We start from the raw sequence: 12884 nt of genomic DNA, 5'->3' as shown, positions 1-12884 counted from the left end.
CTGAAAAGAGCAAAGCAAGGACTTATCTTTGCTGAACTGGTCAGGATATCAGGGAAATCCAAGCAGAGATGTGAATCCAACCAGGAACCATTGACAAGTGGCACTGGCTGAAGGGAAGAGCCAGGCATAAAAGCCGAGCAGAAAGACAATCAGTGGAAGCAGCTGCAGACAGCTAAATCCAAGGAGCAGCCATTCCACTTAAAACCACCGGAGGGAGCCCAAGAGCAGAACTCACAAAAGTGCCACTTACAACCACCGGAGGGAGCCCAAGAGCGGAATTCACAACAGATGCCTCATCTGTTGGTGCTGGAGCAGTCCTTTTCCAAATGGATGCTCAAGGTCGGAAGCATCCTTGCTTCTTCTTCTCTAAGACCTTCACACCAGCAGAGAGGAATTATTCCATTGGGGACAGGGAGTTGCTAGCTATGAAGTTGGCTTTCTCGGAGTGGAGACATCTCTTGGAGGGAGCTCGTTTTCCCTTCCAAGTCTTCACAGATCATAAAAATTTGGTACACCTGCAGACAGCCCAGCGGTTAAATTCTCGCCAGGCCAGATGGTACTTGTTCTTCTCCCGCTTTCATTTTACCCTCCATTTTCTTTCGGGGGAAAAGAACATTCGTGCCGATGCTCTCTCTTGCTCCGTTGTATCATCTGAGGAGGAGGAAGAGGAGCCTCGGTTTATTGTCCCCACCGAGAGCCTGAGAACTGTGGCCCCGGTTTTGCTAGAGTCTGTGCCTCCGGGCAAGACTTTTGTACCATCCAGTTTGCGACCGGAGGTTCTCTCTTGGGCTCACTCGTCCAGGGTCGGTGGACATTTTGGTTTCAAAAGGACATCTGAGTTACTGGCGAGGACATACTGGTGGCCGCATATGGCTCGTGATGTTGCAGACTATGTTCGGGCGTGTGTCTCTTGCGCCAAGAACAAGTCTCCTCGGCAACGGCCAGCTGGGTTGCTTTACCCCCTGCCGGTGGCGGACAGGCCCTGGGAGATGGTCGGGATGGACTTTGTGGTGGGCTTACCCAAGTCTCGTAGCTGCACCATAATCTGGGTGATCACCGACCATTTTTCCAAAATGGTTCATTTGGTGCCTCTTCCACGGCTATCTTCTGCATGGGCTCTGGCAGCGTTGTTCATCAAGCATATCTTTCGCTTACACGGTATGCCGGACAAGATTGTCAGTGACCGGGGTTCCCAATTTGCGTCTCGATTCTGGAGAGAGCTATGTCGTCTACTCAGTATTGAGTTGAATCTCTCAGCTTATCATCCAGAGACAAATGGGTTGGTTGAGAGGGCCAATCAGACTATGGTCACATATTTACGACATTTTCTGCCAGGCAGGATGACAAGGGCATCCTTGTTACCGTGGGCAGAGTTTGCCCTTAACAACGCTGTAGCCGACTCCACCGGTCAGACTCCTTTCCTCCTTATTTATGGGCAGCTTCCGCGGGTTCCTGTGCCTATGCCCGTGTCCTCTGCTGACTCCAGGGTGGCAGACTGGGCAGTGGAGGCACGGGACATTTGGGACCGCACTCAGGATGCCATCTGGGCATCCAAGGAGAGAATGAGGTCCTCCACCGATGCACATCGGCGCCCTGCCCTGACCTTTGCTCCTGGCGACTTAGTGTGGCTCTCCGCCCGTAACATCAGGCTGCGTGTTGAATCCACTAAGTTTGCACCTCGCTACTTGGGTCCCTTCAAGGTCCTCGAACAGGTTAATCCTGTGGTCTCCCGTCTAGCCCTTCCTCCACACCTAGGTATCACCGACACCTTTCATGTGTCCCTCCTTAAGCCCGTATACATGTCCCGTTTTTCTGAGTCATCTGCCGGGACATCGGGTTCGTCTCCGGATGATTACGAGGTGAACGCTATTTTGGGGTGCAAGATGGTACGTGGCAAAAAATTTTATTTGGTGGACTGGAAGGGTTACGGTCCTGAGGATAGGTCCTGGGAGCCTGCTGAGCACATTCAGGCTCAACAGCTCATTGCTGCCTTCGAACGTAGCGAGGCCCAAGGAGGGGGGGCCCTAGGAGGGGGGGTCTCGGGCCATCTCTGCTGCGGTCTCCCATTCTTCTCCTGCCACAGTGGAGCCTGCTCAGCGGAGACGTCAGTCCCAGCGTCTCGCTCAGTCTGACTCTGTACAAAGAGTTACTGCTGCTTTTCCTGCTTCTGCCATTGAAGTCAGTGCTGGGCAGCGGCGAGCAGACGCTTCTGGGACTATTTCCTGCTTTTCTCCTTCTGAGCATGCCCAGATTAAGATTTCTCAGTGGAGATCGAGGGTCACATGTTCAGATATTGCAGCTAAAGCCATTGGTCCTTCAGGAAGGTCCTGTAGGTGCTCAGGCTCTGTGGCAGCCTCTCATTGGTCCTTCTAGGAAGGTCCTGTACGTGCTACAACTATTTAAGGCTCGCATGGACGCACGGCCAAGCGCTAGTATCTTTCTATGTTACAGTTAGGTCCATATATATTTGGACAGAGACATCATTTTTCTAATTTTGGTTATAGTCCTTACCACAATAAATTTTAAGCAAAACAATTCAGATGCAGTTGAAGTTCAGACTTTCAGCTTTCATTTGAGGGTATCCACATTAAAGTGAGATGAAGGGTTTAGAAGTTTCAGCTCCTTAACATGTGCCAACCTGTTTTTATTAGGGGCCAAAAGTAATTGGACAGATTCATTAATTTTAAATAAAATGTCCATTTTTAGTACTTGGTTGAAAACCCTTTGTTGGCAATAACTGCCTGAAGTCTTGAACTCATGGACATCACCAGACGCTGTGTTTCCTCTTTTTTGATGCTCTGCCAGGCCTTCACTGTGGTGGTTTTCAGTTGCTGTTTGTTTGTGGGCCTTTCTGTCTGAAGTTTAGTCTTTAACAAGTGAAATGCTGCTCAATTGGGTTGAGATCAGGTGACTGACTTGGCCATTCAAGAATATTCCACTTCTTTGCTTTAATAAACTCCTGGGTTGCTTTGGCTTTCAGTTTTGGGTCATTGTCCATTTGTAGTATGAAACGACGACCAATCAGTTTTGCTGCACTTGGCTGGATCTGAGCACAGAGTATGTCTCTGAATATCTCAGAATTCATTCGGCTGTTTCTGTCCTGTGTCACATCATCAATAAACACTAGTGACCCAGTGCCACTGGCAGCCATGGATGTCCAAGCCATCACACTGCCTCCTCCAGGTTATACAGATGATGTGGTATGCTTTGGATCATGAGCTGTACCACGCCTTCACCATACTTTTCTCATTCCATCATTCTGGTAGAGGTTGATCTTGGTTTCATCTGTCCAAAGAATGTTCTTCCAGAACTGTGCTGGCTTTTTTTAGATGTTTTTTTAGCAATGTCCAGTCTAGCCTTTTTATTCTTGATGCTTATGAGTGGCTTGCTCCGTGCAGTGAACCCTCTGTATTTACTTTCATGCGGTCTTCTCTTTATGGTAGATTTGGATATTGATATGCCGACCTCCTGGAGGGTGTTGGTCACTTGGTTGGCTGTTGTGAAGGGGTTTCTCTTCACCGTGGAGATTATTCTGCGATCATCCACCACTGTTGTCTTCCGTGGGCGCCCAGGTCTTTTTGCATTGATGAGTTCACCAGTGCTTTCTTTCTTTCTCAGGATGTACCAAACTGTAGATTTTGCCACTCCTAATATTGTAGCAATTTCTCGGATGGGTTTTTTCTGTTTTCGCAGCTTAAGGATGGCTTGTTTCACCTGCATGGAGAGCTCCTCTGACTGCATGTTTACTTCACAGCAAAACCTTCCAAATGCAAGCACCACACATCAAATCAACTGCAGGCCTTTTATCTGCTTAATTGAGAATGATATAACGAAGGGATTGCCCACACATGTCCATGACATAGCCTTGGAGTCAATTGTCCAATTACTTTTGGTCCCTTTAAAAACAGGGTGGCACATGTTAAGGAGCTGAAACTCTTAAACCCTTCATCCAATTTTAATGTGGATACCCTCAAATGAAAGCTGAAAGTCTGAACATCAACTGCATCTGAATTGTTTTGTTTAAAATTCATTGTGGTAATGTCTATAACCAAAATTAGAAAAATGTTGTCTCTGTCCAAATATATATGGGCCTAACTGTATGTACTTTGCGCCTGTGTGGTCATGTAAGTTTGTATTCAGGGGCGCGGCTGATATAAGCCCCTAGAACGCTGGCTCCTCCGGCGAGGAGTTTTGTGTGCATGCATGACCACTGACTGCTCTCAGTTGGGTAGTTAGCCTGTGCTTCTGTGAAGTCTAACAGGGCGCAGTGCTTTCTTTCACGGCTACTCTGTGAAATAACAGAGTTAGTTCATACCGCCATATAGTTCCGCCATTTGCTAGCAGCAGGTTCTCCTGCACGGTGGACCCCGGGCTGCGAACGCATCTATAACAATAAAACATCTATATTTACTTGGTGCATTCCGCTTGCCCTAACACACTCTTGCACCCACTGTGAAATTTGGTGGAGGATCGGTGATTATCTGGGGATGCTTCTGCAAGGCTGGAATTGGGCAGGTTAATCTTTTCGAAGGATGTATGATTCAAGCCGCATACAAGGTTATCCTTGAAAAACACTTGCCTTCTTCAGCTCAGGCAATGTTTCCCAACTCTGAGGACTGTTTTTTCCAGCAAAACAATGTCCCTTGCCACACAGCAAGGTCAATTAATTTGTGGATGATGGAGCATCACATCAAGACCCTGTCATGGCCAGCCCAAACGCCAGACCTTAACCCCATTGAAAACCTCTGGAATGTAATCAAGAGGAAGATGGATAGTCACAAGCCATCAACTACTTAAATTTTTGTGCCAGGAGTGGCATAAGGTCATCCAAAAGCAGTGTGAAAGACTGGTGGAAAGCATGCCAAGACGCATGAAGGCTGTGATTAAAAATCATGGTTATTCCACCAAATAATGATTTCTGAACTGTTCCCGAGTTAAAACATGAGTATTGTTGTTTCTAAAATGAATAAGAATTTGTTTTCTTTATATGATTTGAGGCCTGAAAGCACAGTTTTTTTAATTATTTTGACGATTTCTCATTTTCTGCAAATAAATACAAAATGTTTAGCTTTGAATTTCAGAGACATTTATTTATAGAATAAAACAACAATGTACATTTTACTCAAAAATATACCTATAAAGAGAAAAATCAGACAAACTGAAAATTTTGCAGTGGTGTCTTAATTTTTGCCAGAGCTGTATCTGATACAAACGTCAAAGCACAAGATTAACCCTTAGAAGGGCTGTTAGTATGATGGTTCAGCTTCAGCACCAGTATCTTCACTACAGGACTTGAGACGTTGTACTGCGCACACACGCCTGGACAAGCACTCTCTCCCTCCAATAACAACTGTCACAGAGCTCTGCAATGGTGTCACTGTGCCAAAACTAACGCCGCCTACCATTTTAACAACCCCGTGATAATGTCACACAGCCAGGAATGAGAGTAATGCCACTACCAAGATGGCTACAGCATTACAGTGACCCGCAGGCAATCCCCGCATGTTTTTTGGCTGTGTAACAGGCGCCACACACACGGGGAGGAGATGAGAGTTTGAAATCGAGCACCGGCTAATGTTTGCCGAGTAACGAGCACATCCGAGCACCCAGATAATCAAGTGATATCCGAGTATCATAGAGCACGTTCGCTCATACCTAATCGGGATTCTAGGAAGCCAACAGCATCATTACCCTCCGCTTTCTCTTAGAGGACCATCATAATATTTTTCTTCAAGTGATTTTCTAGCTTGTCAGCACGTTCTACGTACACTGTTATTTGGCTTTGTAGTTTACAGATCTGGGCAGGTAACGGTCAACGTCTCCTAATCCCAGGAAGTAGGTGGATCCTCCAGGTTGTAAGTTCAAGAGGAAATGGCTTTCACAAATTCACAAAATCATTTCAACATTTTCGGATGTAGGAGAAGGTTCTACTCTAGAGGCAAAATGGTGATCACACGATCGTGATACGACTGAACTACACGACTACCTTTTGAAAATTTAAATAGGCCGCAATCCACAAGTCATGGGAGAGTCCCAATAGTTTGGGAAAAGTTGCAGGACTGCTGGACGGGGTTAAGAGACTGTTCCGGATAAAGTGCGCTCTCCTCCGTGTTAGGAGGGGATGGAAGGATGGGATGGGGATTTGTTAGGTGTGATTTTCTGTTGTTTGGGGGGAGGGGTGTGGGGTTGAGGGGGAAATTCTTAAATAATGTACATCACCATGGTTACTGTGGTTGTGATTTCAGCTGCAACTGGATGAAAGAATGCGGGATAAAATGTTCTGTGGAGGGAAAATGTCTGGAAGAATGAGAGTTGTGAGTTGGAACGTTAGGGGTTTGGCGTCTGGAGTGAAGCAGGAAGATGTGTTTAAATTTCTGAATGATGCGAAGACGTCAGTGATCTGTCTGTAGGAGACTCATAAAATGAAGGAGAGAACACATTTTCTGACTAAAAGATGGGTACAGGTGGGATATCATGTCACATATTCAGCATACTCTAGGGGGGGTCAGCATCCTCATCTGTGCTGGGGTTCCTTTTGTGTAACACAAAATTATTATATCAGTCGGGTAGATTCATATGTTTACTTTGTAAATTGTACGGATGTCTGATGTGGCTGGTTTCAATTTATGTTCCACCACCATATTGTGGAAAGGTGATCGACAGTTCTGGAGATAATGGAGGATACACTGGGGATACCATTTTTGATAATAGGGAACTTGAACAATATTCCGGACACACATTGGGATAGGGGGAGACGAGAGACGCTGAAGTCGGGTGGTAACTGTACACCATTCGGTGCCGTCTGGGGTCTACAAATATTCCTGTTTTTCATCCTCCTTCGCTTCTTTGTGAAGAATAGATCTGGCCTTGGGCAATACGCCGATGTTGGGCCTTGTTGGGGAGGTAACATATGGCTAGAACAATATCCGATCATTCCCCCATGAGTGTGGTAGTTGAGGGTGTGGGATCCTTGCCTGCTAGGGGGTGCATGTGGAGGCTGAACCCGTTTTGGCTACACATCTGACTTAGATGGACACATAGGGGGGACATTAAGGAATATTTTAAAATTAATGCTGGGTCGCCTTCAGTATTGACGGTATGGGAGGCTATGAAGGCTTATTTCAGAGGGCTCTGCATTAAAGAGATATCCCGAGTCAAGGTAGAAACGGGCAGGAAGGATCAGATGTTGATAGAGAGTTGGAGGAGGTGGAGAAGGCATTAATCAACGATCAGTCCCCAGAAGCACAGGGAAGGTTGAAGGTAGCGCAGAATAGAGTATGTCAGATGGCAACGAAAAAGGCAGAACGTAGGAGAATGTTTCAAACTGCTAAATATTTTGAGGAAGGGGACAAGGCGGGCCATCTCCTTTCTAGAATAGTGGCGGCTCAGAGAGACTCCACACATATAGTCGCTTTGAAGGGAAGGTATGGGAAGGACCATAATTGTTGCAAAGCTATTTTGGAGATGACGACGGAGTATTACACGGATCTTTATAAATCGCGGGTACAGCCAACGATGGAGGAGGTGGATGGTTTCTTGGCAGAGGTACAGCTTCCCAGACTCTCAGAGGCAGATCGGGGTCTTCTTGAGGAGCTTGACGCTGCATTGGCCTCTATGCCCAATGATAAAGCCCCAGGGGTGGATGGGATTCCGGGGGAGGTGTATAAAAAAAATATAAAGAGGTATTGCTTCCCGCTTTGTTGGAAGTGTATGGTGCTGGTCTGGTGGAGGGGGAGTTGCCGCAGTCCATGCGTGAGGCAATAATTGTAGTGTTGCAAGTACAGGGTAAGGATCCGGCTTCTTATCGCCCAATTTCATTATTAACGACAGATATTAAAATGTTGGCCAAGATATTGGCTAATCGTCTTAACAAGGTGATAACGACACTAATACACCAGGACCAATCCGAATTTATGCCCAATAGTTCTACAGCATGTAATCTTAGACAATAGTTTCTTAATATGCAGGTAAAGTCAGACAATATGGGTCGGAGGGTTGTGGTGTCTTTAGATGCCGCTAAGGCGTTTGATACTGTGGAGTGGCAGTATTTGTGGGCGGTCATGAAGGCTATGGGTTTTTGCGATAGATTTAGAAGATGGGTGCAATTGTTATATGCGTCTACAAGAGCCAGGATACGGGTAAATGGGCTCTTGTCAGGGGATTTCCGTTTATATAGGGGAACCCGGCACTGGTAAGTGAGTTGTTTTCATTAAATGAAAATGTATTAATTGGTTTTGTATTCATTGTACCTGTCTGGAAATTGTGTCAGACTGTTACTGGCGTGTCATATGTGTTATGGTCTGGTGATTAAGGAGCGACATGCGACTAGCTCTGAGCAGGTGGTAACTATACTGACCGCATTTCCTAAGCTCAACGCAACACTAGAAGTAGCCGTGGGATGCTCCTAACTCTGCCTAGGCACCTCGTCACAGCCTAAGAGCTAACTACTCCTCAAGACAGAAGCAGGAAAACTATCTTGCCTCAGAGAAAATCCCCAAAGGATAGATTAGCCCCCCACATGTAATGACTGTGAGAGGAGAAGGAAATGACATACGTAGTATGAAACAAGATTTAGCACAGGAGGCCACTTCTAGCTAAATAGAAATAGTACAGGACAGAACGCTGTGCGGTCAGTAAAAAACTAGAAAAAGTCCACCGCAGAGAAATGCAAAAATCTCCACACCTGACTAAAGGTGTGGAGGGCAAGCTCTGCTGCCCAGAGCTTCCAGCTTAGCTGAATAGATCCATACTGATAAGCTGGACAAATGTGCAAAACATAGAAAGTGCTAAACAACAAAGTCCACAACAAGTGAACTGCAAAAGGACAAGCAAGGACTTAGCTTTGCAGAACTGGTCAGAGTGTCAGGAAAATCCTAAGAGCAATGACTCCAGGCTGGAACAATTGACAACTGGAATTGAATGAGGGAAAAGGCCAGACTAATACAGCCGAGCCAGAAAGACGATCAGTGAAAACAGCTGCTGAAGCTAAATCCAAGAAGCAGCCATACCACTCAAAACCACAGGAGGGAGCCCAAGAGCGGAATTCACAACACATATGCTTTAATAAAAACTATGTGATTTAAAAAAACTACACGACTGATAAAGCAGCCACAGCCGGTGACTGAGAAGAATCTGTGACATCTCTGCATTTAGTGGTCACTACTCACCTGGGTAGTCATATGTAGGAATCTCCTCTTTACACCGCTCATCACCCCTCACATATGTCACTGTAGTATTAATATGGGTCAGATCTTCACCCTGAAACAAATATTGTAAAAGTCACAGACAGATGGAGAGTCACATCTATGATCAGCTCTAATCCTGCCATCTCCACCGTTCTCATTACACAAGTATAAAACAGAATACTGGTGGATAAAACAAGACTGAGCACAAGACCTTCACAGCCGTCTACACATCATAGGGGAGATCTCATGACACCTTCTCTCCATCTACCTGATGATCCTGAGGAACATTGGGATCTTCTTGTTTACAGTCCTGTGGAAGAAGAGGGTGAGGACATCTCTCTGGTGTTGTGCTCTTACTGGATAGATCTGGAGGAAACACATACAGGCACTGAGTTCATTCTTTACATACAGATAATTATAGGCCGTGTGTATTTAGTCCTGTCTATTACCTGGTGATGTGAGGGGCTCGGGAACCTCCATCATGACGTCCTTGTACAGATCTTTGTGTCCTTCTAAATACTCCCACTCCTCCATGGAGAAATAGACGGAGACATCCTGACATCTTATAGGAACCTGACACATACAATGATACCGTCATCCCCCGATCCCTTCATAGCGTTATTGAATAATTTCCCAGCATTCCCAGCAGTGTCACCTCTCCAGTCAGCAGCTCAACCATCTTGTAGGCGAGATCTAGGATCTTCTGGTCATTGATGTCCTCATGTATCAAGTAAGGTGGAGGCCTTGTGATTGGGTTCAGGGGTCTTCCCCATCCCTCAGACACAGGGTCCTGACAGCGCTCACTAGAGGTCTTCTTCACTACTGTGTAATCCTGGTTATGGAGAGACACATGAATAAATCTCACTACAGACATTTCCAGAGTCCTCACCTCTCCAGTTCTGTCCATCTGTTATTCCCATAGATAAGAATGATGTAATGTGACGTCATCAGAATCTCTCACCTCTCCAGTAAGCCGGAAGAGGATCTCTAGGGTGAGGTGTAATATTCTCTCCGCCATCTGGTCCCTGTCCATATCCATCCTTGATGATTATTTCAGAAAAATTGTCTCAGTATACAAGATGTCTACTGAGAGGATCTGATATTGTAGGGAAATGAATAAGAAGAAAGAGAGCCAATGTAACATCATAAAGGATGACAACAAGGGGAAACTTATCAGGAGATAGAACATGTAGATGTTGTATTCTCTAGTCTTGTACGGACTGGAACACAAGTTGGAACACAAGTTGAATTGCTGACTAAGACATGTCCTCCATGCTACTAATCACTGGCTATGTTGGCCATTGCATCAGCAACTTATTGGCTGTAGGAATCATAAGTTTGTTGGGACTGAGCATGATGTGCTGCAAAAGATTGGAGAAGATGGAGGTCTGCAGAGACCAGCTGTGGCTGTGAAAAGTCATCATGTCATCTAAACAAGACGGAGAGGGAAAGAAAGACGACCTCCAGAGAAGATGTAATCCATAAGATACCTGCATGTAAATGATCATTGTATGGTCCACAGTGTGATGATGGCTGCTAATAACTCCATGTATCTTCTTACCATTTTTAAGGACATACTGGGAGTTGTAGGGTTGTAAATTCATGTGATACAATGGTTTATGGGGCTGAATTGATATTGCAAATATTTGTAATATTTGTTGTACTAAGCTGGTTCAGGTACTCTTTGTTCTGGTCATTTATTCATAAACCTGTGGTGGTTCTGGTGACGTAGTCAAGTACTGATTGAGGTTCTGGTGATGTATCAATTTAATGATGATGGTGGTGTAGTCAAGTACTGATGGTGGGTCTGTTCATGTATTCATGTACTGATGGTGGTTCAGATAATTACCTCAATATTTAGCCACCTCTCTGCCTCAGACTAATGCAAATTGTAGCGTCTTGCTCACTGGTGTATGTTTGCCTTGTTTCACTGTGCTTTGTTTTACTGCTGCCTGACCTGGGACCGTGCTGTGAATCAGTATGTTTTTACCCTTTGCTTGATCCGCTATCTTACTGGTATTTTGACCCCTGGACATTGAACTGACGATTTTTTTTAATCATCTGTCTATGACATACTCTCCTGACCTCGGACGTTTTGATCACCCAGCCTTGCGGGTTGTCCATGAGGAGTGACTAGCGTCACACATATACAGTGTATGGGGGATGGCGGTATTGTTGGAACATTATAGTGTGTGGGGGAATGGCTGTACTGTGAGAACCATAGTGACCCATGATGCTTTGATCACAGAACAAGGCTCCATAGGTTGTACTATGATGGTGAACGAAAGATTGTCTCCTGTCTATATTCATTTAATTCTCTCTTTACAGGTTTTTCAGCTTGCCATTTTTGGACTATGTTGGATTTCGTGGACTCCTGAAAACCAGCATGGATTTTTTTTTTAATTATTTCAATAATTTGGTGAACTAGGGGGTAGGGGAGTTGTTTTTTAAAAATGAAATATTTTTCTTAGTGTTTTTTTTTCTTTCAGCTTACTAGTAATGGGGTGTCTGACAGATGTCTCTCCAACACTAACCCCTAGGATTGACACCAGCTGACATAAATTCCCCAAAAAATATAGTTCTTACCGATAACGGTATTTCTCTGAGCCCATGACGGCACCACGGAGAGAGGGGATCCGCCCACCAAGGACAGGAAACCTACGGATAAAAAGGCGGTACCACTCTCCTGCATCAGTTTGTTTACATAGATAACGATGGGAGACTACTAAGACATTTGTAAAATTTTTAACTGTTTAGCATAACAAGATACCGCGTGACTTTAAACTATAAATGGACTATGGCACTATTTCAATGTGTGCACCCATAAGTGAAGGGAGGGAATGTACGGGTGCCGTCATGGGCTCAGAGAAATACCATTATCGGTAAGAACTATATTTTTCTCTGATCGCCCATGACGGCACCACGGAGAGAATTGCATAGATAGTACATTCAGGGGGGGACCACCGCCTCCAGAACCCTTTTACCAAAAGTAAGGTCTGAAGAGGAGATTAGGTCCAGTCTATAGTGCCTATAGAATGAGGATGGTGAGGACCAGGTAGCAGCTCTACATATCTGGTCTATGGAAGCTCCGGCCTTCTCCGCCCAGGAAGTTGCTACTGCCCTCGTTGAGTGAGCCTTAACCTCCCCGGGAACGGACATCCTACTTGCTGAATATGATAGACTGATGGCGTCTGTGATCCATCTTGCTATGGTGGCTTTAGATGCTTTTTTCCCCTTCCGGGGACCCTGGAAACACACAAACAGAGAGGAATCCTCCCTACTCTCTCTAGTGACTTCTAGGTAGTGTAAGAGACATCTTCTTACATCTAGTGTATGTAGTGTTTGTTCCTCCTTGTTCTTAGAGTTAGGGCAGAAGGAGGGGAGAGATATCTCTTGAGACCTGTGAAATTTTGAAGCCACTTTCGGGAGATATGCTGGGTCTGTTTTTAGAACAACCCTGTCCTCTAGAAATTGTGTGTGAGGAGGGTTGGCTGAAAGAGCCTGTAAGTCGCTGACCCTACGGGCAGAAGTGAGGGCGACTAATAGAGCTGTTTTGAGGGATAGCATTTTTATTGTAGATTCATGTAATGGTTCGAATGGAGGACTGGTCAGGGCTTTAAGGACCAAGTTTAAGTCCCATTGAGGAACCACTTTTACTGGCAGAGGCCTCGATCTTCCTGCTGCCCTAATGAATCTAGA

General features: G+C 45.4%; 1 protein-coding gene across 3 annotated transcripts in view; it reads right to left on the bottom strand.

The window, feature by feature from the left end:
* The window catches only part of LOC138666928 (gastrula zinc finger protein XlCGF26.1-like), a 53748-nt gene that overhangs the window by 35251 nt on the left and 5613 nt on the right, over positions 1-12884 (bottom strand). Inside the window, exons 2-6 of one of the 3 annotated variants that reach the window (XM_069755119.1) lie at positions 10147-10281; positions 9841-10017; positions 9635-9758; positions 9454-9551; positions 9168-9258 (exon numbers count right to left, since the gene is read on the bottom strand). In XM_069755119.1, coding sequence (XP_069611220.1) covers positions 9168-9258; positions 9454-9551; positions 9635-9758; positions 9841-10017; positions 10147-10224 — 568 coding nt within the window. In that variant the 5' untranslated portion in view covers positions 10225-10281. Of the gene's footprint in view, positions 1-9167; positions 9259-9453; positions 9552-9634; positions 9759-9840; positions 10018-10146; positions 11653-12884 lie in introns of those variants that run through there. The other 2 variants (XM_069755120.1, XM_069755121.1) reach the window with 2 other exon arrangements.

Source organism: Ranitomeya imitator, chromosome 2, assembly GCF_032444005.1.
Source record: "Ranitomeya imitator isolate aRanImi1 chromosome 2, aRanImi1.pri, whole genome shotgun sequence".
Taxonomy (NCBI): Eukaryota; Metazoa; Chordata; class Amphibia; order Anura; family Dendrobatidae; genus Ranitomeya; species Ranitomeya imitator.
Note: the sequence above shows the minus strand (reverse complement) of the source record. Positions and strands in the feature narration are given on the sequence as shown.